At 43.8% G+C, this 27676-nt stretch overlaps 1 protein-coding gene and 1 long non-coding RNA gene across 6 annotated transcripts in view; one reads left to right on the top strand and one right to left on the bottom strand.

The window, feature by feature from the left end:
• Positions 1-208: 208 nt before the first annotated feature.
• On the bottom strand, positions 209-18004 carry LOC140898493 (uncharacterized). Its single transcript, XR_012154998.1, has 3 exons — positions 17227-18004; positions 2328-2496; positions 209-933 (listed from the first exon to the last, which is right to left on the bottom strand). It is a non-coding gene; the product is annotated as an uncharacterized LOC140898493 (long non-coding RNA).
• The window catches only part of SFSWAP (splicing factor SWAP), a 94536-nt gene continuing 84346 nt past the window's right edge, over positions 17487-27676 (top strand). For all 5 annotated transcript variants that reach the window (XM_073312294.1, XM_073312291.1, XM_073312293.1 and 2 more), the window contains exons 1-3: positions 17487-17861; positions 20397-20566; positions 21155-21292. In XM_073312294.1, the coding sequence (XP_073168395.1) occupies positions 17617-17861; positions 20397-20566; positions 21155-21292 (553 nt within the window). In that variant the 5' untranslated portion in view covers positions 17487-17616. The remainder of the gene's footprint in view (positions 17862-20396; positions 20567-21154; positions 21293-27676) is intronic.

Genomic DNA, 27676 nt, shown 5'->3' with positions numbered 1-27676 from the left:
TTGTTCTCTTTAACCTCTGAGGCTAGGACAAGAAGCAATGGGCATAAATTGCAGCAATGGTAATTTAGGTTGGAAATTAGGAAAAAGTTCCTAACTGTCAGGGTGGTTTAGCACTCGAATAAATTGCCTAGGGAGGTTGCAAAATCTCTGGCATTGGAGATTTTTAAGAGCAGGTTAGACAAACACCTGTCAGGGATGGTCTAGCTAATAATTAGTCCTGCCATGAATGCAGGGGATTGGACTAGAAGACCTCTCGAGGTCCCTTCCACGACCTACCATTCTGTGATTTCTGACCAGCTGATTAGAGAAACACACATTTAAAAGGACAAACTGCTTCCAGTACTGAGTTGTCAGGCCCAAATACAGTCAATCACCAAGGCTGCCTCTGATGCTCAATTGACTGCAAAGCTCAGACTTACTTGCTTTACCCATTCCCCCAGTCCATATTCTCAGTCTGAAGCTCACTGACTGACTCCGAGCCCTCCAGCATAGTCTGTAATACAACACAGCTCAGAGCCATTCAGAAAGACCGGTATCATCTCTACACCTTTCCCTCGAACGCTCCATGTTGAGACCATTCAAGACAACTCTTTTATCAGGCTGTTTTGGCTTCTGAACAAAAACAGGGCCAGAAATTCCAAGGAATTGCTCTTTATTCTCTGCCCGTTAGGAACACACACAGTTTAAAATTAAAAGCTTCCCAACAATCCAAACACCACACAGTTGTAGTTAACACAGCTCCATATTGCCTAACTTGCTAAATTAACACTCTTCTTCAAGGACTAGCCTCTCATTCTTGTCTGCTGGCAGTTGCAGATCTCCCAGCAACTGCAACAGGGGAAGAGCAACAAATTCTATTTAGAAGCAGTAGAAATGGGCCCCTCCAGCACTGGCAGTTTCTTATCTCAATCCACATTTGAAGCATAAGAAGCTCTGGCAAAAAAAAAAAAAAAAAAAAAGCAGTAGAATTAGTAAGAGTTGTCAAAGCGCTCTAATGGAATACCCACTGGAGGAAATTCAAGACACATTGGTTTCACCACTAAACATCTTGAGCCTGTATCATCACTTATCTCATTTTGCATAGCTCTTAACGACATTGCTGAATGACCAACACTTCTACGCCCCCAGCTCAAAGGTACTGAACAACAGTTCAACCATTTGTGAAGTGTGGAATTCCCTCCAAGACACAAGTGCATTTCCTGGACTGGAGATGCCATCTCTCAATTGTGAAGTAATATAATGACAGAGCAATGCTTCTTCTCTGTCACCTATCAGTAAACGAGTCAGCTTTACAGGCTGACATTCTTTGCTGCTGTAGGTTTTTTGTTTGTATATGAAATTGCTTAGAGTAACAGTCAACTGAGCTGCCCAGATAAGAGGTTCTGTCCCTTGCCCTCTTTGGAACAATTTAAAGCCCATTTTAATTTGTGTCAATTTTAGTTTTTCTATCCATCTCTCCTAAACTTCACCATCATTTGGATTTTAAAGCCCCTCCAAGGATTTAAAAAGTACTGGTGAGCTTATTTTCCTGTAGGAGGAACAAAGAACACCACTGACTACTGCAGTGAGCACCTGGCAAGCATCTCAAGCCACCATTTTGTATTTTTAAATGTACAAAAGCATGCACATTGTCTTTATGGTAGCTTTAGACAACTCCTGTCAATTTCTCCAGGTGATTTGGGGTCTTTGGAATAGATTCTGATCTCAGCTGCAACTGACTTCACTGACATTATTTCAGGGTTACTCAAGTGTAATTGACATCAGAATGTAGTCTTAAAGACTTTCAATTATATCACTTCAGCATTGATCAGGTTAACTCACGAAATGGTAAATAATATAAAATGGTGTATACACATCAGACACAAGCACTTTTAAAATTTTCTATCCCCACGAAGATTTATGAATTTATATCTCATGCTTTATAGTTTCTCTGAAAGGGAGTGCCAAATGGATTGTAAAATAGCTGGGACAAGGCACCACATCCTTGTTTTGTATACTATTGAGCACAATGACAGGGCTTACAAAAGAAATTATCAATCCATAAATAAAATTCATCTCATGAAGGCTATGGTCCCTTCCCCATCTCTCTCTCTCTCTCTCTCTCTCTCTCACATACACACACACACTCTAGAATTCCCTCCCCCACCTCAACCTGGGCTTTTCCTTTAATCTTAGAGCTAAGGAAAAACACAAACTTTGGCCTAAGCTTCCTCCTGAACTGGTTGTTTCTAGGGCTTTTCCTGCAAGGCCTCTTGTCTCACTCTTTAATTTCCCTTTGCATCAGACATACACACACACATTCTTGGACCAGAGTAAATGGGAGCCACCTAATCTGATTTCCAGCACAAGTCAGTTCCGCCAGTCCACATGAAATCCTAGAACTGGACATCCTGTCAAAGCCTTTGAGCTATTTTTGTCCACTGCAATTCCAGGAAGACACCCTCCTCTCCAGAAATGGGAATCATTACGATATCTGATCAACCATCCCAAACTGTTCTAAAAAAGGGAGGCATGGAGAAGAGAAAGATCAATGAGAGAAACTCTCCTCTAAAGAAGGATTACATGCATAAAATTAATCAGCAATATAGGCCGTTACACACACACATATACTACAATGAAAATACTTGGAAACCTGGTCCAAGTAGCCAAGTGTTACTGTTTATCCCACAAATCAAGCATCATCTCACAGAAACTAATGAAACTCCCCCAAATGCACAAAACACCCATGGTGTATGATGGGAGCGTTTCATTTTCCTCTGGAGCATGGACCAGCTGTCAGATCCAATATGCCTAACTCTACGTTCTTAACCAAATGATGCTAAAGTATTAGATGTAGATTACTTCTGCTGAAAGGAACTTAAGGAGTGAATGACTGCCTGCTGAAGAGCATTCATTTTGGTTTTGTTTTAATAGCATTTGGACGTACTCTCCTTCAGTATGACAACTATTTATCCCCCAGTAAAATTTACTGTACTTCCATATGAACAAGATTGTACAGAAGAGAACAAAGGCAACATATGAAGTTTATACTGAGGGCATGTCTACATGGCCTTGGAGTTTGGGCAACAGGGGGTGTGAATAACAGTACACATGAAAGTGGCATGCTCTAACTCCCCCCTTGTGGATACTGCAGGTGTGAACTAAAAGGTTCCTAGTTACTGTAGAACAGCTGTAGTCCGAACTGCGGGGCAATGTAGACATGCCCTAAGTCACTGTGCTGTGCCTAAGGATATGCCTACACTGCACACTAAGCGTAGTCTGGGACCTGGGCTTGTGGACTCTGTGTTTCCAAGCCTGTGCTTGAGTGTTCACACTACATTGTAAAGCTGGATTTACAGTTGCTGGACCCAGGTCTCACAGCTGTGCTAATGAATCCACACTGCACTATGGAGGCCTTCCAATTCAGGTCTGCAGCTTGAACTATGTCCACACTGCTGAATGACAGGATGTGGACCAGAAAATCAGTAGGAATTAGGCTCTGACCCACGACACTCAAAGTCCTAGGACATGGTACTGAGTGCTTCTTGACCCGAGTCAGACTGATCTGTGCATGGACAGAAGCAGGGCTTGGACTCAAGCCTGCGTCAGAGCCTGGGCTTCCTGTGCAATGTAGGTATACCCTGAGTGAACAACTTCCTTCATCAGCCTTCCATTGTAAGCCCCTTGGAAGAGGGCGTGTCTGTCTTAAATATATGGAATATCTCCAGCACATATTTGTTCATGTTATTGCCCACTAATAGCCATCATCAGAGAATCACATACAATCTACATGTACCTTACTTGAATGAACATACCTTATTCAGTTTGGTATTTCCCTGGGCAGCCACAGGTTTTTTGGGTTTTTTTTTTTTAAATGAAGTTATACCTCAAGCTTCGTGCACAAAGGATAAGCCAAAAATAAACCTAATTCACTTAAATTTCCTCTTATCAGCCCAAGGCAGATTTTTCTCATTGGGCCAGCATTTTAAAGGGTTTCCTTCCCCGCCACCATGTTCCAGAGTATGGTGCTAACTGGAATGCTTTTATGAACAGACACTTCCAAATTGGTAAGGCACAAAAATATTGCATCAGACAAAGATTGTCTTTGTGCACCCTCAAGATACCCTACAGTACTTTGCTTCTGTCAGTACCTGACAGCTGAAAATTTTAGTTTCCTAACCAGAACAATGATACTCTGGGCCTCCCATATAGACTTCTATTTCATATTAGGAAAAGGGGGTGTCCAGGGTGGGGCTCGAAGACTTTGGAAGAATAAGATCATGCCCCCGAAGTGAAAGCTCAACTAGACGTGATTACTCAAACTAGCAGTCTCAACACGGATGCCCTTGAGGCATTTTAGTATCTCTGTGAATCACATGCCATTCCAGGAAATCTTATCCCTTCTTTCCACTAGTGACATGATTTCAAGAGTTACGAGCCCTAAAGCAGCAACCAGAATGAAACAGAGCATTGTCAAATACTCTTTTGCACTCTATCAGTGGTTGGGCATGTCCACCTGTGACTGCTTTCAAAAACCCATGAAGTGATTACTTAACTAGTGACGTTAATGGGTCAATTAATGTCTGTGGTGCTGCCCAGCTTGTAGAATTTGTGCTGTATGTTTGAGGTGCTGAAGATTTGCTTTTAAAAAGCTGTACCATGACTCAAAACAGCAGAATATTTTTTTCAAGCCAAACAGCTGGGAATTTGATGAACTTTTTTGTTGTTGAAAAATGTCAACTTGTTGAAACAAACTTTTTGCAGTAAAGGCGCCATTTTGACAAAATTTCCTGACTCAAAAATTGTTGAAAAGTAGTTTTAAAAAAACCTGTTGAAATGAAAAATTTGATTTCCTGGTTTGAAATGACTTTTCATTTCAAAATTTAAGCAAATTGGAGTTTTAAAAAATTGGGTTTTTTATCATTGAAATTGAAACAAAATGTATTGATTGATCCAAACTGAATTCCTCCTCCCCCCAGATTTTTAGTTTATACAAATTTTCAACATACATTTTGACTTTTTGTCCTCGTTCAGCATGGAAAACTAGATAGAAGCATTCATCATAAAACTTGGAAATTGGTCTTCCAAAGTACAAAGATGAAACCTTGGTGGATTTTTCTTATTTCATACTTTCAGAGAGCCAGTTGGGAGCAATCACGGACTGACAAGCATCTGAAGGAACTTCAGACCCAGTTGTGAGATTACTTTCCTAAAGACCCTCAAAAACAACTAATCCTTTCATCCAAGGTGATCTTGCTTTGGCAGTACTGATTAGGCTGTTAGAAGACAAACTGATAAAACAAAACTTTTTTTTTACAAGACCCTGCAATTAAGTTTCTTGGACCAGGAACTCAGCTGATGGTGGCTGTCTCTGAAGGTGGAATACCCATGCTTAGTCGCAGAAACCTTGAAATTATTCATCCCATTTTTGTCCTTGTATCCATGCAAATCAGATTTCTCATTTACAATGAGGATAAAAACAAAGAATCACAGTCAACTGCATGAAAAATGACTTAAGACTATTTTCCCAGGTCAGGCTCCAGTGAAAGATCTGTCATCACTAAGACAGGCACACTTACCACATTGAATTTTGAGTGGATTGGAAATATTTTACTTCCTTCAAAAATTAAAATCTCTCTTCAAAATTTCATAGATATTTCTGATATTGTTATAGTTATAATATGTCATTCACTCGCTGTTAGGTTGTGTGGTCTTGGAAGAAAGCAGCCATGGAATATTTCTGAGTCTGAAAGCAGCTCATCAGCTCTGCAAGTTTCCAGTGCATCCTCTTTGTACAGTACTTTGAGCCTCAAATACAAAGGTTAGTTACAGATAGAAGCAGAGACAGCTTTAAGGATGGTCACCCGGGGCACCCAATTCCAGGGTGGGGAGTGTGCCATATCACTTGAAAAAAAAAAACAAAAAAAGACACAACTCTGCTACTTAAGGAGTATCAAAAACCTTTTCCACCTTGGATGGCAAAACACTTCAGGCTGGCCAGAGACAAGAATTTCTGGTAGTGGTTTAAGTTCTGTAGTACCAAATCAATCAATCAAACCCTTGAGTGATTTCCTTTTTTGTTGATTTTTTTTTTATTGAATGTTTGTTTTAAAAAACATCTTTCTGTTCAGTTGTCACACCAGACTACTCACCTGTTACTTCCTGTCATCCAACAGTAAGTTGTACAGCTCTTGGTGTTTTGTTTCATGCTCTGGAAAACTATTGCAGTCTAGTAGCCAGAGCGAGGTTGCACCCAAGTATTTTCTATTATTCGTTTTCTTGACTGTGTGAGGATTTTACTCAAAGTATAGTATGTGCAGGCTCCATATACATTGGAATTTTTTAAGGTGAGGCACATAAGACTTCATGACAGTTAGTCTATTCCTAATATCATTGAAAGTGAATTTTCCCCATTAACGTTGTGATGAATGCAGACCATGAATCTGGTAGTTTCTGTGAGATCACCAAAACACCAGTGTTGCCAATTTTCCTGATTTTGTCATGAGTAAGGCCCTACCAAATTCATTGTCATGAAAAACACATCACAGACTATGAAATCTGCTCTCCCCCATGAGATCTGGCCACTGTAAGGGAGGGGCAGTGCTGGGGGTGCCTCAGCCGGGGGCTCCTTCTATGGGCTGGGCTTCAGCTGCTAATCCCAGCCTGGATTGGGGAGGGACAGGACTTCCTCTTCCCCTACAGGGGCCACTCCAGGAGTCACCTCCATGAACCTCCCCCGCCTGCAGAAAGCTCAATGGCTACTGGCTGGGACAGGCCCTGACCTGTGCGGCGAGGCTAATGCCCGAGCTGTCAGCCCCCGATCCAGGCAGGGAGATTGCAAGGGGAATGTGGACATATGGTAACCTACCTCCTCCCAAACACTGTGACACTCACTTCTATGCTGCCGCTGGTGGTGGCGCTGGCTTTAGAGCTTGGTGCCCAGCCAGCAGCTGCTGCTCTCTGGCTGCCCAGCTCTGAAGACAGTGCCCTACCAGCAGCAGCACCGAAGTAGGAGATGCAATCCCACGAGCCCCCTACAATAGCCTTGCAACCCCCCCCCCCCCCCCACACACACACACAACTGCCTTTTGGATCAGGATCCCACCGTTCCAACATCAGATGTAACATCTGAAACCATAACATTGACTTTTTAAGATCCTATTACTGTGAAATTGACCAAAATGGACTGTGAATTTAGAAGGGCCCTAATCATGAGCCTTACAATAGTTGGTGATTTACTTAAAGCCCCAGTTCCTGAGAAATGTAATTATGTGAGAATATCAGCTTACATTGAAAACAAGAACAAAAGAAGTTTCTAGCCCTCACTGCAGTGGAGAAAAGCTGCACAATATGAATCCTAAAGGTTCAAAAAAAACTACAAGGTAAGCAAAAAAAAACCCTAAAATTTGTTATTTGAAAAATCATTTTTAACCCAGTCTCATAATTTTGGGAGCCTGACTCATGATTTTTGAATGCATTCATGCTGCAAAATGATACACAAAAGCATGAATTCTGCTTTTATGACTTCTATTTTACATAGAGTTTTACTCCCATACCTCCAATATACCAGACCTTCTTTGTTATAATTCAGAAGCAGGGAGATCCTTGTCTGGATCATACCCCAAAGGCAGGTTCTGAAAGTTGTTCCTTCTAAAGATGCTAACCAAATGGTCAATCTGTTTCCAGATTAAGTCTTTGAGTGACATACCACAAAATCTGTGAAAATTCATGCTGAAGTGGATATCAACTAAAATGTGTTGGTGGTTTTAATTATTTATTTAAAGGAAATTCACCCTGCATGAGCCTCCGAAAGGCTTTTGCACCACTTTTGCCATCAACATGAGCACAGAAGAGAATTTCACACTTGCATGGTTGTGGAGAGCACTTTACAGAAAAGTTTAGACTGTGCCCTTCTCCAGAGTCTAAACTGAGCAGCTGAAATACAGACTATTAAAGCTGAACAGCAAAGAAAAAATGAAAAGGGAGTTAAGTCCAGATTTATTCATTAACCAGCATCTCTACTTTTTATAATAGACCCCTTCCCTCTCTCTCAGCCCTCTTCCCGCAAATTCAGAGGGAGTCAGTGAACCAAGTAGCAACAATATTTCACAAAGAGACTTCTCCCCAACATAACCCAAAAAAGGCTAGCTAAAGCTTATTCCAACACACATACACCCTGAGCCAGGTTCTCTGCTGCATCTTTCAGGCTTTGAGCCACCTTTGTCCCCCTCTTCTTCAGCTTACTCCAGCAGCCAACCTCCAGCACTAAGGAGAGTAGTCCTAAATGCTTCACTAATTCATAACAGCTTTGGGCTGCCCCACAGCTCAGACTAGCCAGAGAGTTCTGTACTTTGGCCACTCCCACCCTCAACCTCACTCAGATTCCAGCAGGAGTTATGATTTCGGTAGTGTAAAGCTGTTGTGCAAATGCTATGCTGTTCCTGCCCTGAAGGGAATTCCCCAAGGGTGCCAGAGCCTGACCCAGTAACTTCAATGACACCTGCACCTACAACTCTGAGGAGATAACTTGGCCTTTTGAGCTGGAATAGGAAGTGGCCTTGCCTGGATAATTCAAATAAACCTAACACTCCACATAACTGCAGCTGTCTCTGAACAACAATTAAAGCAAATCTATTCCACGCTACAAACCACCGGTACCCTGAACGCAGTTAGACACACATATAGATGCTCAAGCTGATATATCTAGTCTGATATATCTCAGTGTTATAAATCCACTTAATTCTGAAACTGACAATAATAATCACCTCGTTTGCCACGATAGTATCTATCGAGACCCTTGGGAAACAGCACATTTTTATTGCGACACAACTTAATTAGCACAGCTCAAACCAAAACTCAGCTCTAAATGGCCAGCCATTTACCAAACCATCACTTTCTCTGATGCTGTTAAGGATTTCCTGAAGGCAGTTAGAGAAATGTCTCATACACGTGAGACTTTGATACTGATATCCGTGAGACAAGCAATTATACTTCGGTCAACGCTAAGGGACACACACGTCTCACTGCTTGGTAATGAAGCACCCCATTGTAAAACTTTACCCCCACAATATGGCAAAGCGGGTTTGTAGTTTTATGGGGAAGAGTAAACATTTTAAAAGGCAAAGGCAAAAGCCTGCCCTTCTTTGTCCTTGTCCAACCTGGGGATTTGCCATCTACCTGTGGTGGAACTCCCACTGATCAAGGGCAACTGTGTAATAAAAGGCAGTCTATAATCTTTAATATATCCGTCTAACTGTATGCACTTATTTAGTATATAAATGTAGGCACAAAAAAGGCATTGCAAATAATTTCATTATGCATTTCTATAACAGAGAAAGACCCATTTTATATAACTACCAATAAGTGTTGTTTACAACATAGTGTAAGACTGCGTTAGTGCACTTACAGACAAAAAGATTTATTCCCCCACAGGTTTTGACTTACATATTTTTAAACTATTCATTAAACTCCTAGGTAACCATCCACCAAACAGAGCAAACAATAGTGATGTTCTAGGCCCCAATCTACATGGGCAGAACTTTGGGCCTATTAGCACCTAGGATTGCTAAATTTCTACTTGCAAAAAACCAAACACTCTTGTCCCACCACTTCTCTGAGGCTATGTCCCTGCTCACTCCATCCCTCCTCCCTCTATCGCACGCTCTCCCCCACCCTTGCTCACTCGCTCATTTTCATCGGACTGGGGCAAGGGGGTTGGGATGCGAGAGGGGGTGAGGGCTCTGGCTGCGGTTCTGGGGTGGGGCCAGAGATGAGGGTTTGGGGTGCACAAGGGGGCTTAGGGCTGGGGCAGGAGCATGGGAGGGGGTGTGGACTCTGGGCGGCGCTTACCTCAGGTGGCCCCCGGGAAGCAGTGACAGCTCCCTCTGGCTCCTAGATGGAGGTGTTGCCGGCACCCAGTGCCGAGAGGCTGAACAACAGCTTGAGTGGTTCGTTACCCGGTGTGCTACACCCAATAATCACAACGGGGTGGAGAAGCAGAAAAGTTTATTTGCAGCTGCAAAAAGGTACAGGGAGAATAAAATCTCAAATCCTGCCCAACAGAGCAGGAAGTTACACAGGCTTTTATACATCCTTTTTCCCAGCATACTTATCCAATAGCAAGCTGCTCCAAGTATCCATATAGCCAGCCAATCCAGTTCCCAGCTAGTTCCCTGATTCTCTGTATCATTTGTTAAACTATACATAAAGCTGCTTTATTCAGCATTGTTCTTCCATATCTCCCCTGTTTGGCCTTGCTTAGTTTCAGGCAGTCTGACTCTGCAACATACTGTTGCAGATTCTCAGCATAACTGCTGTGTGTGCCTCCAGGCGGGGGGGCCAAGGACACTTGGGCCTAGCACGCAGAGCTGCTGCGAGTGCCTCCAGGCAGGGGGGGGGGGGCCAAGGACACCGGGGCCTAGTGCGAGGGGGCTTCATCGATACTCGTGGTCTTCCATCCCCTCGAGTTACCTAGTGGCCATGCCCCAGTGTTCCCAACAGAGGCACAACCATGGGGCTCCGCGTGCTGCCTGTGCCTGCAGGCACTGGCCCCTCAGTTCCCATTGGCTGTGATTCCTGGCCAACGGGAGCAGTGCGCAGAACCCCTGTGGCCAACCTCCCCCTAGGTTCCAGAGGGAGATACCAGCGGCTTCTCACGAGTCGCGTGGAGCCGAGTAGGGAGCCTTCCTGTGCTGCCAACTAGACTTGTAAGGGCCCTTTCTGACCAGATGTTCCAGTTGAAAACACAACTGGGGCTCAAACACAGGATAAATTGCTAACTGTGAATATTCACAGCTAAATGTTTGCAAGCCATGTGCAGATCTGAAGAAAGTTATGAATATGAATATGTTGGAGAGTATTGTTTATTGTGATCTGTTCGCTAACAACGTGCAAACACAATGAAAAGGCAAAACAAGTTTTTTTATTTGTAGCGATTTATTTGCTCAGCTACAAATAGATTATTTGTCCGCCTGTCCTTTACAGTGTAGTCTTGTCAATCTTCTGAATACTAAAATCTCCAGCAAGGATTGTCTATCCTCCTTGGACAGTTTGAGAATTCTTTGTGGGCAAGCTTGATTCTCTTATGGGTTGGGCGAGCTGCCATCCACATGTGTCCCATACATCTATCCGTTCCCTTAGACCTGCTGGATCTTGAGAGGTATCTTCCAAATTTGTCACAGAGGACCTGATATCGATTTGAAAAGTCTAGTGACATGGAATTCCTCCTGGTCTTCTTTCGGATGGCTACAACCTGCCCATCTGCATCTGTCGCCAGCCAGCTAGAACGCTGCCATGACCTCCTGCCTCTGGTGATTACAAACCATCAGGCCTCCTCTGACTAGCTTTCTTTCAGATTCCTGGTGGCCAGCTCCATTCTTCCTTGAACCTGGGGTACTGGTGTTTTCCGAACATGGTTGCCTACGAACTCCTCAGCTTTTCAGTAGCATCTTAACTTGCCCCTGCGATCCAACAATCTTTTCCTCCAGCACAGCCACCAACTTGCACTTCATGCACATGAAATCCCTTCGATTTTCAGGCAAATCGCTATTCCATCTCTGACCATCTTTATACCCAATGTAGTGCTGCACCTGGAAGGGAAGCCTCTCTCACACTCCCTCCAAAACTCCTCTTTTCACTAACCCTTGAATTTGTCTACCAGTCGGCTTTTTATACCAGTCGGCTTTTTATACCAGTCTTCCCTGCTTAGCTCAGCTCCGCCCCTCACCACCAGGAAGCAATTAACCACCTGGAGTCTTCAAACAGCTGGGCTGTTCAAAGCTCCAAGGGTTAGAGCCTTGCGGCGTTCAACAAGGCACCCGGGATCTCAGTCCACTTCAACAGAAAGTGTGTGTGAAATATGTCCTTATGTTCATCCTCCCCTTCTGTAACGTTTCAATATGTAATCAGTAAGTTCACTGCTGCTATCGTGCGTTACCACAGCTGTTAAACAGAACTGCAGTGCTCGGTATTGGTTGGTTAAGGAGTGACTTGTCGGTGGTTTGTTTAGAGAGCCAATAGGGTTTGTCACTGTTGAAAAAACTTGCCCTTAAAGGCAGGACACTCTGTTACAGTCGTCAAGTGCTACATAAATGCCAAGTATTTGTATGTATGAAGAGTGACTTTCTTCTTGACAATTGATCTCACCCTACTTCGTTAGTTCAGTAATGTCATATCACTAACTCAGTGATTCTCACTACTATTCACCAACTAACATGGGCAGCGGGCAAGCCTCGCGTAAGGTAAAAAGTTTGTTTTCTGGATGTACAAAACCTGCTGAGCTACGACTTTCTCTTCGCTTGCAAACAGGGTTCCTCTTAATGTTTATGAAGACACAAATACTGTTTGCCAGATTGTAACACAAGGCTGGCTGTTCTGTTGCACACAGAATTTAGCGTAAAATTTCCTTGAGGCAAGACAGCAGGGTTACCAACTTTGAAAGTGTGCCCTTAAACATATTGCTGTGTTACCTACCAGAGGCAGTTAATTCTGATTAACGAATGTGTATGTGCAAGACAAAACATTACTTAAAAAAGTCAGAGTGTAAGCAGCAATCCATTGATAACTCACTTTAAAAAAAACAACCAAAAAACCCACATTCATGATGGATATTTTGCCAAAATGTAAATGCCATGTGTTTCTATAGTAACAACATAAAATCAGATCCAGAAGATGAAGGCTGAATATAAAGTATTTGTTTAATTATAAATTGAATACATTATAAAACTGTTAATTTCCAGTGCTGTGTGCAATGTTACAGAAAATTCTCTAATCACAGTATATATTGTCCAGTAGCGAAGCATGTTTGGAAAAAACAACTAAACAAGAAAACTGGTGTTATAAGCAACACAGAAACAAATCCAAACATCAACTCCCAGGGGTATGTGTAAACTAGAATTCACTGTTTTCAAACATGCATCCATAGAATGATGTCATATATGTCAGCAGTGAAGATATTAATTGCAGTTAAAAACAAAAAACACACATTGGTTTTCAACAGCTTGCTACTATGGCTCTCTTCCAGCCACAGACTTATAATGCAGCTTTGTAGCTCTTGTCTATTCCAGCATTTGGAAAGAACAGCCCAGGTATTCAGATTCTGAGTAGGGGTCTGGACATTAGAAAGGTTCTCAGCTGTGGCCTTTAAATGGGAAACAGCAGCAGGGTGGGAGAGGACGGGTTGGAGGCACGCTATGGAAGAGCAGGCCTGGAGACGTTTTTGGAATGAAGACAGAAAAGGTGGGTGGATAGGGAAAGGGAACAATATCATTTACCCCGACTGGGGTCTCTGGGTGCTACTCTAATACAAATATTTTATAATGCTAATATCACCATGTCATGGGGTGCGCGCACCACTAGGGCACCTCCTTCTGACCACATTTGGGGATAAGTTCCACTCTGGTCCAAAACCCCTCTCTGCTGCTTGCTGCAGGCCCTGTCACTGTGCTCTCTGTCGCTCTCTGCGACCCAGGGTGCTGTGTCTTTATGCTTGGCTCTCTGGCTAGGTCACTGTGTTTTCCCCCCTTCCGAGCGTATCAAAGTCTCTTCCTTAGCAGTGGGCTAAGTGGGCTGGTGGCCTAAGATCAGCATTTTAATTTAATTTTAAATGAAGCTTCTTAAACATTTTGAAAACCTTGTTTACTTTACATACGACAATAGTTTAGTTATAATAATATATAGACTTATAGAGAGAGACCTTCTAAAAACATGGACTTATAGAGACCTTCTAAAAATGTTAAAATGTATTACTGGCATGAGAAACCTTAAATTTAAGTGAATCAATGAAGACTCGGCACACCACTTCGGAAACGTTGCCGACCCCTGCTCTACTGCAAGGCTAAGGATGGCAATAGCCATCCTGGCAAATCCCTGTCTACCTGCTCCTGTTAGGAGGAGTTTGACTGACTGCTCACTCGACCATGTGACTGCTTTTCACTGGTGGGTGAAATTATGTGTGTATATAAAATTATATGCGCGTCTTACTTAACTAAATGGAGGATTGTGAAGCTTAATTAGCTTTTGTAGTGCACTTTGAAAGGCACTACAGAGACACAATGTATTATTATTCAATTTCACAGCTACAGAAGCAGATGAAATGCCCAAGGGATTTTCTAGATTTCTCCTTAAGTAAATTCACATTTTGGCAGGCTTCCTTCAGACACAAAGATGCAGCCCTACTCAGCTCTGTGTCAATATTTGTGCACCACATAATCTTTAAACAACATATTAAATCCTTTAGCTACAGTAAGTACAAGGAAGTCAATGAGTTGTCATTATGGGCAGAACTGGTAGCACCGTCTATAATTAAGTTTGCCTGACACTTCCCATTATAGGACATTATAACTTTACCAAAATTTAATCATTGGGACTGACATTTTCCATTTCGAAAATTCAGGTGAATTTTTTTTTTTGAAAGTTTCAGCAAAAATAGTTCAACTCTTTCCACAAATGAGATTAAGGAAAAACACATTGTTTTTGCCATGCTAAAATAATTCTTATAACTGTTTCATTGAGAAGCTCTACTGCCTACATGCTTTGGTGCAAGGACTTGAAATTTGGCAGCCTGGATTGCCCTGGTGTCAGGGTTAGGGTTGCCAACTTTCTAATTGCAGAAAACCAAACACCCTTGCCCTGTCCCAATGCCCAGAGGCCCTGCCCCCACTCACTCTATCCCCTCTCCCTCTGTTGCTTGCTCTCCCCCACCCTTGCTCACTCACTCATTTTCACCAGGCTGGGGCAGGGGATTGGGGTGTGCGAGGGGGTGAAGGCTCTGGGGTGGAGACAGGGATGAGGGGTGCAGGAGAGGGCTCTGGGCTGGGGCAGGAGGTTGGGGTGTGGGAGGGGGTGAGGACTCCAGCTGAGAGTGCAGGCCAGGGATGAGGGGTTTGCGGTGCAGGAGAGGGTTCCGGGCTGGGGCTGAGGGGTTGTGTGTGTGGGAGAGGGCTCGACCGGGGCAGGAGGTTGGAGTGTGGGAGGGGGTACAGGCTCTGGTTTGTGGGTGTGGGCTCTGGGTTGTGGCCAAAAATGAGGGGTTCAAGGTGTGGAAGGGGGCTAAGGACTGGGGTATCGGGTTGGGGTGCAGGAGGTGGTGAGGGGTGCAGGCTCTGGGCGGCACTGACCTCAGGCGGCTGCCGGGAAGCGGCGACATGTCCCTCTGGCTCCTAGGTGGAGGGGCAGCCAAGGGCTCCGTGCACTGCCCCTGCCTGCAGGCCGGGCCAGTGCAACCACTAGACAAACTAGGAAGCCGCCTAGAGCGCCAAGTGGTTGGGGGTGGCCAAAAGTACGCTCCGGGGAGGCAGTGAAGTGGAGGTGAGCTAGGGAAGGGGGGGCACGGGGAAGGCCGCCAGCAGCAAGTAACCGCTCCCCACCCCAGCTCACCTCTGCTCCGCCTCCTCCCCTGAGCACTCCGCCCCACTCTGCTTCTCTCCCTCCCAAGCTTGCGGCGCTGAACAGCTGATTGGCGCCGCAAGCCTGGGAGTGGGAGAAGTGGAGCAGTGGCATCGTGCTCAGGGAGGAGGCAGAGCAAAGGTGAGCTGGGGCGGGGAGCTGCTGCATGGCTCCCCAGGCAGGGGGACAGTGGTGGCGGGGAGCTGCCGCAGGGCTTCCGGGAGAGGGGGGGAGGCACAAGGTGGAAGTTTCACCTAGGGCACAAAACATCCTTGCACCAGCCCTGCCCGCAGGCCACAGTTCCCAGCCAATGGGAACTGCGGAGCTGGCCCTCGGGGCACTGCCTGCTAGGAGCCGGATATGAGTCCGCTTCGCCGGAGCTGCACACGGAGCCTGCCTGCCCTGCTGCGCCGCCAACCGGACTTTTAACGGCCCGGTCAGCAATGCTGACTGGAACCACCAGGGTCCCTTTTCAACCGGGCGTTCCGGTCAAAAATCGGATACCTGGCAACCCTAGTCAGGATGCCTTGTGGTGTATCCAAGAAAATTCACCCAAATTTGGGCAAGTTACAAACCTTTGAAAAATCTCAGTTTACATATGCTCAGTAGAAACATATCAGAATTTGGCATCTAAATTTTCCAGTCTCCATCTACACTAAGTATAACCCTGCCCAGGGATACAGGACTGAGCAAGACTTTTGTTGCAGTTTGTATTCCCTGCTATGCACAGGAATTGGGACCACAGAAACTCTCTCTCCTGGGCTTTCAATGCGTTCCCATGGGCTCGGGCCAGGCAACATAGAGGAGGAAGACTGGGACAAGAAACCTGAGATCAGGCAGACTATGATGAGGACATGGGTGGAAAGAGACAGGACTGCGCTGTGACAGGGACAAACTGGTGCATATGGGGCAGAGGAGAGGAACAGGTGTCAGGGCTGGGGCAGGAACGAGGACAAACAGGCTGCATGGGCAACCACTGGCATTTCCTAACTATTGAGTGTTAGACTTTGCAATTTCCACAGCAGCCTGGTCATGGAGTCTCTAGGCATCACACATGCCCCAGAAACAGTGGAACCCGGGCACTGCTCTGCTACAGGGAAATAGCTTCCTCCCAATGGCCACTGCACCCTCACCTGACTGCATCCAGGGACCCAGCACTCAATGTGGCCCAGCCCCCCCCCCCCCCGCCATGGCTCTGGCTGCCACCGCACTGTCACTGACCCTCCCACCGCTCCCTCTGATGCCCCCACAGAGTCCTCACTTGTCTCTCTCATTGCCACTGCCCCCCAGCTCCCACTAATGCTGCTCCCCATAGCCCCACTGCCCCGTCCCGCCCCCTCCCTCTGATGCCCCTCCCCATAGCTCTCCCCGGCCGCCCCGCCACCGCCCCTCCCCACAACTCCTTCTGATGCTTCTCTTCATAGCCCCCACCTGCCCCCCACTGCCCACACCCCCCATTGTTCCCTCTGATGCCCCTCCCCCCATGGCCCCGTCTGCCCCCCTCCTGCCACTGCCCCAACCCCCCATTGCTCCCTCTGATGCCCCTCCCCCCATAGCCCCGTCTGCCCCCCTCCTGCCACTGCCCCAACCCCCCATTGCTCCCTCTGATGCCCCTCCCCCCATGGCCCCGTCTGCCCCCCCCCGCCACTGCCCCAACCCCCCATAGCCCCGTCTGCCCCCCTCCTGCCACTGCCCCCCCCCGTTTCCCCCTGCCACTGGCCCCCTCCCCACAGCTCCTTCTGATGCCCCTCTCCAGAGCCCCCACCTGCCCCCCACTACCACTGCCCCCACCCATCGCTCCCTCTGATGCCCTCGCCCCACAGCCCCGCCTGCGCCCCTCCCCGCACCCGCGGCCCTGCCTACCCCTCGCTCCAGCTGCCCGCCCTTCGTTCGGCTCTCCCGCGGCCCAGCCCCGCAGTTCCCGTGGACAGTTTCGCCACTCTCGTGTCGCAGCTACCCTGCCTGGCTCCAGTCGCTCCCCGCCCCGGGCCCGTTGCCTGGCTGCATCTCCTCCCACTCGGCCCCAGGGCGCGCAGAGACATTAATCCACTGCTTGGTGCGTTATGACGAATCTGCTGCTTACCGGAAGCCAGACGTTTGTTTACCCCGCCTGTGACCGGAAGCGGAACGGCCACCATTTTGTCTCGGGCGATGGCGACCGCGGCGTTGTGGGGGTGGGGGGTTTAGTGGCCGGGCTGACTCGCTTCGTTCGCTGTTAGCGCGCTCCTGGCCTTCTCCTCGCACCCTCCCGTGATGTTCGGAGGCGCTGGCGGGCCGCGCCGGACTGTGGAGGAGGCAGGGCCGCCGCCGCTGATGTTGTTGTCCGGCGGGGGCGCGGCCCCGGGACCCCCCGGAGGAGGCGGTGGGGGCAGCCGCGTGGAGCTGCTGGTGTTCGGCTATGCCTGCAAGCTGTTCCGGGACGACGAGAAGGCCCAGTACCAGGAGCAGGGCCGGCACCTCATCCCCTGGATGGGAGACCCCAAGATCATGATCGATAGGTCGGTGCAACCCAACCCCCAGCCTTTGCTGCGAGATCTCCTGTGATAGCCTCTTTCTGCTCCTCCCCCAGTGCTGCGGGGTGTGTGGGGGCCTCCCTCTGGCAGGAGGAGTGGGGGAGTGCTTCGTCTCTGGCAGCGTTAAGGGAGGCCCTTCTCCCTGGCAGTGGGTTTGGGTGTCCCCGTGGCGATGTTGGGGAACCCTTTCCTCTGGCAGGGAGTATTGGGGGTTTCCCTCTCTGGCAGGATTAGGAGTCTCTCCCCTTCCTCTGGCAGATGGTATTTATTGGGGTCCCCTCCCCCTGTCAGGGTGGGTGTATGTGGGGAGGGGTGGGAATAATCTGCTCCTTTTCAAATCAAACCCCAAGCAGCTTCTCACCTCAAAAGAAGGGGGGCTCTTGCTATAAGGGAATGCTAAATTATAAACTTAAATCGTGGGGTCCATAAACAAGAAGGGGGGAGGTTATTTGCACAGAGAGGGAAATTAGGCTGAGTTGAATTCCTCCAGTTAATTCAGACGATAAAGTACCGATGGGATCCCCTAAAAAGCAGTTCCTGGCATGATTGCTCCCTTGTCATGCCATGAGTTGTGGCAGTTAGGCCACTTAGCTTTCCTTCCCAGGAGTTTCAGACTTCTAACCTCAATTAGGAGTTGCTTTTTTGGTTGTTTTTGTGATTTGTTGCAGTTCACAGTCTGAGGGATTAACAGGATCTGGCTATTTGATTTTTTTTCCTCTGGTCTCTGCAGTAGATTCAGCAACTCAGGATCAGATGGAGGAATATATTAGTTCAAAACCTGCTTTTCAGTGGCTCTTGTGGGGGGGGGAATGGAGAATCAGGTCAGGAGTGTTTTGTGGGGGCTTGAAAAGCACAGTGCTTTAAGCAGTTGTGGTTGGACCTGAAGACTCAAATGGGAAAACCTGAAGGGCTTTGGTTTGAAAAGGATCACATCACATACTGTAGGCATTTGCTCCCTCAATTCCCACTTCATTAGGCCTCTTTCAGTGGTTACATGTGATTTCCAGGTCCTAGGTTTGCAACCATATCTACTTGATTGGAATAAATATTCATTGAAGGGAGGTGGTGGGGAACCCCATTATGTGAGACTGGACTGGCAGAAAAGATTCACAGATGCCTTGTTTGGAGTAGTTAACAGGTCTTTCCCATTTATGATTTCACTAATTGAAATCAAACACCTAAATTGGAAAACAGATCAGAAATTAATTAGTGTATAGTTGTACGTTATTGTTGATATGGAAGTTTAAACTTAGTGTTGGGGCCTGTCATCTGATGGTAGTTTATTTTTGTGATGAAAAATTTCATTAGCCAGTTCTGTGGTGTAAATTAAGGTCGTTGTGGTTTCATACAGTAATGGCCTGAGATAGAACAGCTGCAGCAATTGTTGGGAGCAAACTCTAAGTATGTGTATGTATGTATACATAACATTTAAAACCAATAACAATCTACATTTGTAAGTTAAGGAGGTTTGCATTTATGAACAAAAGTTAGAATCAGATGAAACATTATGCACTAACCTTATCAGCTCCTTTGGAAATTCAGATTTTTATCCCCAACAGCATGAAATCCTTTCCCCCAGTTGAAGAAAGCCTATTACTGTGGGAAGACTGGGGCAGAAATTTGCCTGTGGATAAACACTTTTGATTAACAAGACCAACATATCTCAATAACATTTTCTATTAGTTATATGTACTTTCTTTGTTTTTGATTTAGCAAGATGGCTCAGTCAAGAATTGTGTGTGTGAGGACTAACCAGCGGAGTGAAGTTTACTATCTCTTTATTATCTATTGGTTTCTAATATTGACACATAAAGGAGAAATATGTCAAACGTTATCTTAATGCAGCACTTTTTCTGCACACAAAACCATTTCTGCTTAGGAGATGAAATCACATCGTTGGTTATTGGTGCCATTTTTATGGTGAACCTCCTTAAATTGCATGTATATGTTACTGTTCCTATGTATGTTTGTCTCTCTATCACATAACCCAGAACTTATTTCCTCAGCCAAATGGCTAGGGGTCGAGCCTAGCCATGATTTTACCTCCAATGGACGCAAGTTTCTTTGGTGAAGATCTCTCCTGAGAGTTCGGGACTAGCAGAAAGAAGCGAGAAAATTTCGACCGTTTGGTTCTTACGGATAGGTATTTATGTATTCGGGTTTGTGTGAATGTAAGCTATTTGACTTTCCAGAAAAAGTATTTTGCAAGTGACATTGAATGGTTGGTTGAACCATATACGGTAAGAACTATTAAGGAAATGGATCCCATTTAAACTATTAAAGGATACTTTTGCCTTTAATTGTACTCTTTATTATTCTGTTAGAGAGGAATTTAGACTATTAAAATATTTCATTTTGATAGTTGGTGTGAAGTGAGTAGCAAAATTAAATGTAACTTCTAAAATGAGGCATGTTTTAACATATTAGTGTTTTTTTCATTTTAATGGGTAAGTATTTTTAAGTAGTCACACAAACCCAAACCCTAAGTTTTCTGCATTGACCAGCTTTTTCATCTTGCAGGTATGATGGACGTGGTCACCTCCATGACCTCTCTGAATATGACGCTGAATATTCCACATGGAACAGAGATTATCAATTGTCTGAAGAGGAGGCTAGAATAGATGCCCTCTGTGATGAAGAGAGGTATTTAGCCTTGCATACGGACTTGCTTGAGGAGGAGGCGAGGCAAGGTATTGCTCAAGGAAACTTTCCTGAGTTAGAACACATTTAATTAAATTTAAATAATTAAAACATTAAATTTACTCCCACTCATTTTATACTCATTCTTTCTGATATTATCTTGACAGTACCCAGTGGATTCGAAAAACAGGAGTCTTTGCCTGTCTGAGAGGACCTCAGGATAGTTTATATATAGATCCACACAGAAATTGCCCAGATTTTGAGGGCAGACTGGGATTTGAAAAAACAAAACACCCCCCACCATCCTTTTAACTGTTCTTCTTTAACAGTATTGTATAACTGAACGCTCTTGCATTTTCCTTAATTATATTAGACTGTATAACCACTAAAATCTTTATCTCAGCAGGAGGAAATGGTCAACAAAAGGCACATGCATTCTGTTATCTTTGGTTTTCACAAACTTGCTGGCAAAAGTTACTATGCCTAAAGTGTGAAGAATACAATTTTTATCTAAAAGTTAGGTTGAAAACAATGGTATAGTTCTGGGGGGGGGGGGTTGGTTTTTGTTTTGTTTTTTAGAAATAGTGTAGCTTAATTATATTTCATAGTAGTAATTAGAATTTTCATTTTTCTTCAAGAGGAAGAATATAAGAGACTGAGTGAAGCTTTAGCAGAAGATGGTACATATAACGCCGTGGGATTCAGTTATGGCAGTGATTATTATGATCCTTCAGAACCCACAGAGGAGGAGGAGCAGCAGGCCTCCAGAGAAAGAGGTGAGGAATCAGAATAAACATTGGGGATTGGTAGGGAAAGGTAAAAGCACCTTCACCTACCCTTACTACTTTTACAGTTGCAAGTTGTGAATCCATACTTCATTACAATGTACATGTCATAATTTGAGGGCTTTTTTTAAAAGTTGGTAACGTCTCAGCAAAGCTCTTATAGGAGATGCTTCAGTGAGTTCTCACCTTAAAAAGATTAGATTATTTTTTTCAAAATATTACTTTTCCCAATTTACTGCAAAATATTATAATTAAAGCCATAATTGTCAAGATAAGGAAACAATAAATTTGGTGATACTTTATCTTTGTTTTTTTTAATTGTGTTCTTATTCACAAAATTCAGTAATGCACAATGGGTCTCCCAGTTCTTTTATGCACATTACTGTAATAATGTGGGCTATAGTTGTCATCGTTTGGCATTCATTTTCTCATGTTATGATAGTAGTTTAGGGAAGATGGTTGTCATGTTGGAATGTCATTGAGCCCTCAAAGACCCCCTTAATTGGCAAGGGTTTCATATGAAAGCTGGAAGAATGTTTCACTGTTTTAAAAACACGTCAACTGAATTAAATGCAAAATAGTTATGTAAACTAAACATAAAATGATGTTGAAGGGCTACATTCAGTTTGAAAATCATATTTATCTGAAAAGTTTGTACATGATTGTTACAGCTAAGAACAAGAATTCAAGAAATTAGAAAAAAATCTTATTTTAGTTTTTTATGCAGTTTGTTTATAATCAGTAGGAGGAAACTGACTAACCGAAAAGACCCCTAGAAACATAAATAGGGCAGCTGAAAAACCCTCCTACAATTGTATTAGAAGAATTTTGAAAAATTAAGATGTATAATTTGTAGTCTATTAATGTTTTTTAAAATTTGTCAGCCTACTTTTTTTTTTAAGTTTTTCTTTAAAGTGCCATTACAGGAGCCTGTAACAGGCATACTCCATAAAATTCAGAGTTGTAGTCTTTTATTTCATTTTCAATAAAAATACTTTGCACTTATAACAAAATCCACTGTGTGCTTTAAAAATATTGCTGTATTGAGTGTCTCAACACTCCTGATTTTTACCGTCATCTGTTGGGGCATCTATGAATGTAACTACATTACTTAGCAATTTGAAAAATAATTTCTTATTGCAGCGTGTGAGAGAGTCTGGTGTTCTGAGACCCAAGCAATAGAAAGGGATGATAGAATTAATCAGGGCTGAAGAAAGAGCTCTTGATCTGTAAATTTCCTGTCATTTGTCTGTTTATACTTCGGTCTGTAATGTTTTTAAAAGTTTCCCCTATTAAATCCTTTTTGCAGATCCCTGTAGAAGGTTGTGTATGTTCTTACACTTGACTGGGGCTGAACTCTCAATCCAGGGCAGTGTCACTGAAGGGCCTGCCTGCCCCTTATTTTCTAATATAAATTTTTCTTTTGTTTTTCAAGTCAGAGGCTGCAAGAGCTTTCTCTCACTCTTCTGCCTATTTAGCACTAGTTTTTAATCACTATGAGACAAGTGGGCTATCAGCTATCTAAGGAAATAGCATCAAAATTTGTGTATATGTTAAAAAGTAGCTTCAAGTAAGGCTCTTTTCCAAAGGCACCTTTACTTTTTCTCAGTGTGAGCACTTTGTAGTGATACTGTGACTTGATGAAAACATGTATGCCTAAGTCTCTTGAAAAATCCAAGGTGATCAAGAGCAAGTTTGAGGTTCATCTGCATCCTCTGCCTCACATGGGGGAACTGTGCACAGCCTAGTGAGGTGAACAGCAACTACTTAAGGTCATTATCTGAAAATCTATGGAGATCTGTTACACGTGCTCAAATAATGAGTGGGATTCTAGGTAAAAGAGGTATCCGTGCAACTGATCATGTTGCAACCTGAAAAATAAGATTATGCTAAACAAACACTTGCTGCTTTGATCTATTCGTGATCCCAAAAAGAAACTCAAAATAAAAGGCAAGGCATATATTACCCAACCAATTTGAGAAGAATATTTGATTTGCTGTCATTTCTGTATTGGAAAGCTTATTAGGGCTGCAGGGGGGGTAGTGAACCCATCAGCAGGCAGACCCAGGAAGCGTTTATAGTCCCCAAAGGCAAACTTTCCAGCTACCTAAACTGGATACAGCTGTTGCTTCTCTGTCTGAAGGTATTGTAATCCTTTCAAACTTGGATTTCTTTTTGAAAGAACAAGCTGAAGAAAGTGTCAGTACTTTGAAACATCATCTGCAGATGCCAGTGATAAGTTGCCATACGCTTGAAGTAGACTTCATGTCCTGATGTGATAGAGCAGTTCAGACACAAAGGTTCACTAATATAAGATTACCCTAGCAGGTAGATGTAGACTAAGTAAAATTTTCTGCAAAGGCTTATGACATCAGTCACAGGATGCACACGTGGAATGCAGATAGCCTCAAAACTGCTAATGGTGTCAGCTAAGTTTAAGGTAAGTAACTTTTCAGTGAGAACCATTGCAAAGCATATGGAGAAGCAGATATTCAGAAAATGCAGAATCTTAACATGTCACCAAGATAGACAACTGTGGAGGAGAAAAATACTGGCACAGAAGAGTCCTATTTTGTAAGGTTTCTCAACCCAGTCAACAACAAGACAGCCACAAGTTGGGTGGAACAGAGCCAGAAAGATGCACAGCTTGGCTGATTGTGCACTGAGGCTAGGATTTAGGCCTTAAATCAGAGATTTGTATAGATTCAGAATGTTTCAGGACTGCAATTTACAACTTATTCATGTTTGAAAGTTTTTGTTCACAACTGTTAGGACCCTTTCCATTTGCCAGGGAACGTTTCTTACGCATGATGATACAATCCTGCTTTCTCATTCCAGTAACTTTAATAAAACATGCCCAGTACAGTAGAAGGGCGAGGCTGGCAGTTAAATGGGAAGAAAAACATCTGTTGTCTCCCAGTGCCTATACACATCTGAGGGAAATATAACGTGCTGACTGAGCTGGTGCAACATGATGCAAGGAAATGGAACCTCAATGGTATTTAGCCAGCCAGTGGTTCTATGGGAAAAACTACTGGTAGAATTATGTCAGAAGAGAGTTCAGAAACGAAGAAGTTCATTGGAAGGAAAATACATGGAAACCAAAATTAGCCAAACGGAAATTCCAGCTTTGTGTGTCTACTCATTCTGTGTACCCTGGAGAGAAACCATGATGAAGCAACTGAGATGATACCACTGGTACCTCACTGGCCAAGAAAACTCAAGACCTTTCTAGATATTCAAACTCTTAATGGCAAAGATTGTTCAGTGCAAGATCCAATACTTTATTAGAACTCCGTCTTTCTCAAGTAGGCTGCGGAGTTTTTGAGAGAGTCAGACAAAGTATAAGGTCATTTTAATCGCTGAAAAAGATGTTATCTTGACTACCAGGAAAATCTGTAATGGAAGCATCAAGAAGGATTTGGATTTTTTAAAAAAAATATTTTTGAATATCTATATATAGAAAGGCAGAAATCTAGATGCCACCAAAGTCACATTACCAGTCATTTTGAAGTTCTTACAGATTCACAGTTGTACTCCATGTAAGTTCTGTCAGTCACTGCAGGCTATCTCTTGCAGGTTTCTTTTGGTCAGCAGGACCACCAAAGTTAACCAAGTGTCCCCTTGTGAATCAAGTAGAACCTTTTGAGGTAGAAATAAGGTATGCTTCTTTGAAGCGTAACTTGCTTTTCAGTACTCTGATATCACATCAGTTTGAGCCCATCATTTCCATTCATTTTTCACGTTGTTGCCTTTCTGATCAATGTAACTCGGCACAGAGACTAGCTGAACTATTGTAGCTGTATTGAATGTATGTGCTGCACAGAGACAATTTTGAAGGTGTGTGCAGACCAGAGTTTCACAGAAGGTGGATAAGGAATTAATTTCCTCTTAGGAAATATTCATCCTTTTTGCCAGTGTTCAGAAAAATGAAAATTCCTGGCTTACACTGAACATCAGAAAGGAAGTCGCAGGCTATCTGAAATCTTCAGCTGTTGTCTTTTCTTTCTCTCTCTCTCTCTCTTTCTCTGTAGATGCAGGGAGGAACACTTCCTATTCTGTTAAGTAGATATGAATGCATCTTGGGGAAAAAAAGGCAAAAGGTTAGACTCTCCTTGGGAATTAGGACATATTCTTTAAGTTTAGTGGACATTTTATGGTCTGAAAAGGCCTCAGCAATTTGATTAAATCTGTAAAGAAGCCACATGATTATCGGTTCACTTCTGAGCAGCATTATGAGATCTATCTCTGGCTATGTCTCCACTGCAAAGTTCACTCAGCTCAAGTGACAAAATCCAACATTACAAAATAACAGTGGCTGCACAGAGTGATTATGTTAGCAGCTGTCAAGTTTTACTAACTTGACTTGTAGCCTGCACCCCATGACAAGCCAGCCAACTTGTCATAAAACCGCTTACTGGTGCAAATTAATTTGGCCGCTTTCTGCAGGTGCATTATATTAGTCTTTAATTACATGTTCACATACTGTCTTTTCCACAGTACCCTTGTTTCATTCACTGCATAGGGTGGACCTGCTCTGGGGATGTACCTACATAGGTCACCAGCAGGCCTGGAATCTAATTTCAAGTCCCTTCTCAAAAGTGTGAGGGCACCAGAACATTCCAAAGAAAAGGTTGCCAGAAGTTTTTAACATGGGTAAAACAATGTGTTTTTCCCTAGCCTTATTCCCAGAAATGGCTGAACCATTTTGGCTGAATTAAAAAAAACAAACAGCCTGAGCCTGTATCAAAAATTTCAGCCCAAATGGTTAGTTTTGCAAAGTTATAAATAACTGAAAACAAGGTCTTATAATGGGAAATGTCAGACAATCTCAATAGGTCTTGCTGCCAGCTCTGCTTATAATATTAATTTCTGAAGTTTTATCAGTTCACTAGCCAGTTTCCTTCTGTGCCTCTCTGTAGCTAGCTGCATTGCTAGCTACAATATTTTCATTTAGTTGTTGGCAAATGGGCTTAAGCCCAAGAAAGTAAAAGTTCTTTTCCTCACATAAGGACTATTTGCTACTCTCACACATTCTGAAATATTTTTTGAGGTTAAATAGACCTGCATTAACATTCACATTCCTGCAAATTCAATTTTAACACACCAAGGTTGGAATTAGTCTTTAGTCTGGAATGTTCTTTTGTTAAGTAATCATTGGAGTTTTGGAATTAGCCATCTGTTGGGAAGATGAAGGGGTGTTTCTGCTGACACTGCCCTGATTGACATTTCTGCTTCAGTTGCCTCTGTGTAGCATGAAGAATACTAATGAATTCTAGGGTTGCAAGTGCCTCAAAATAGAGGTTTTGAATGGAAATGCTATTTCAGTCATAGCTGTAGCATTGCTGTTGTTGGGCTAGAATGAAAACTTTGTTTGTTTTTACTAAAGGGGTGCAATATCCATAGGAATTGCCATGCTGATTCAGAAATGAGGTCCATCTAGTCCAGTATTCCGTCTCTGACAATGGCCAGTGTCATATGCTTGAAAGCAGCAGCTCTCAAACTTTATTGGTTCACATATCACCTTAAAAAAGTGAATGGATGGAACTTGAAGTTCATTACCATAGTACATGTACTGCAGTTAGGGAATCCTTGCTCTAGAGCAAGGATTGGCAACCTTTGACATGCGGCCCACCAGGGTAAGCCCCCTGGCGGGCCGGGCCAGTTTGTTTACCTGCCATGTCCGCAGGTTCGGCCGATCACGGCTCCCACTGGCCTGGCGGGCTGCGTGCCAAAGGTTGCCGTTCCCTGCTCTAGAGGGAGGTGCAAGAACCCTGCAGTCAGCAGGTGGGACGTAATCACACTACATTAGATCTGATCCTGATGTATAATGGAGATTTGCTGAAGCCCCATAGTGATTTAAGATAATACGGGAAAGTATATTAAACTGTTATGGATAACAAGAATGTGTAGAGTCATAAAATATCCAGTGCTTCTTTTAATCTTACTAAGTTCTTGTGATGACAATCAGTTCCACAGTCACATTGTTTGGAGAAAGTGTTTCCTTTTAGCAGTTTTGAATTTGCTGCCTTTTAATTTTATTGAATGTCCCCTCGTTTTGTATTATGAGACAAAGTTAACACAGAAGCTCCTCATCTGCTTTCTCTGTTCAGTTCATTATTGTGTACACTTCTATCCTGCCTCCTTTTATCTTTTTTCTATGGGATTTATTTACCTATCTTTTCATTGTTACTTCATATGATCACTGAATCATTCTTGTAGCCCTTTGAATCCCAATCCTTTACTTTTAAAACAGCACATCCAAATACAATCTCAGTGCACATTCTGAATAACTCCTAGTATTTTAATATCATGCCACTCTGAATTTTATTTTACTTTCAATTACTATAGATAGTTTTCAAGTATTTCAAGGGA

Source organism: Lepidochelys kempii, chromosome 15 (assembly GCF_965140285.1).
Source record: "Lepidochelys kempii isolate rLepKem1 chromosome 15, rLepKem1.hap1, whole genome shotgun sequence".
NCBI lineage: Eukaryota > Metazoa > Chordata > Testudines > Cheloniidae > Lepidochelys > Lepidochelys kempii.
Note: the sequence above shows the minus strand (reverse complement) of the source record. Positions and strands in the feature narration are given on the sequence as shown.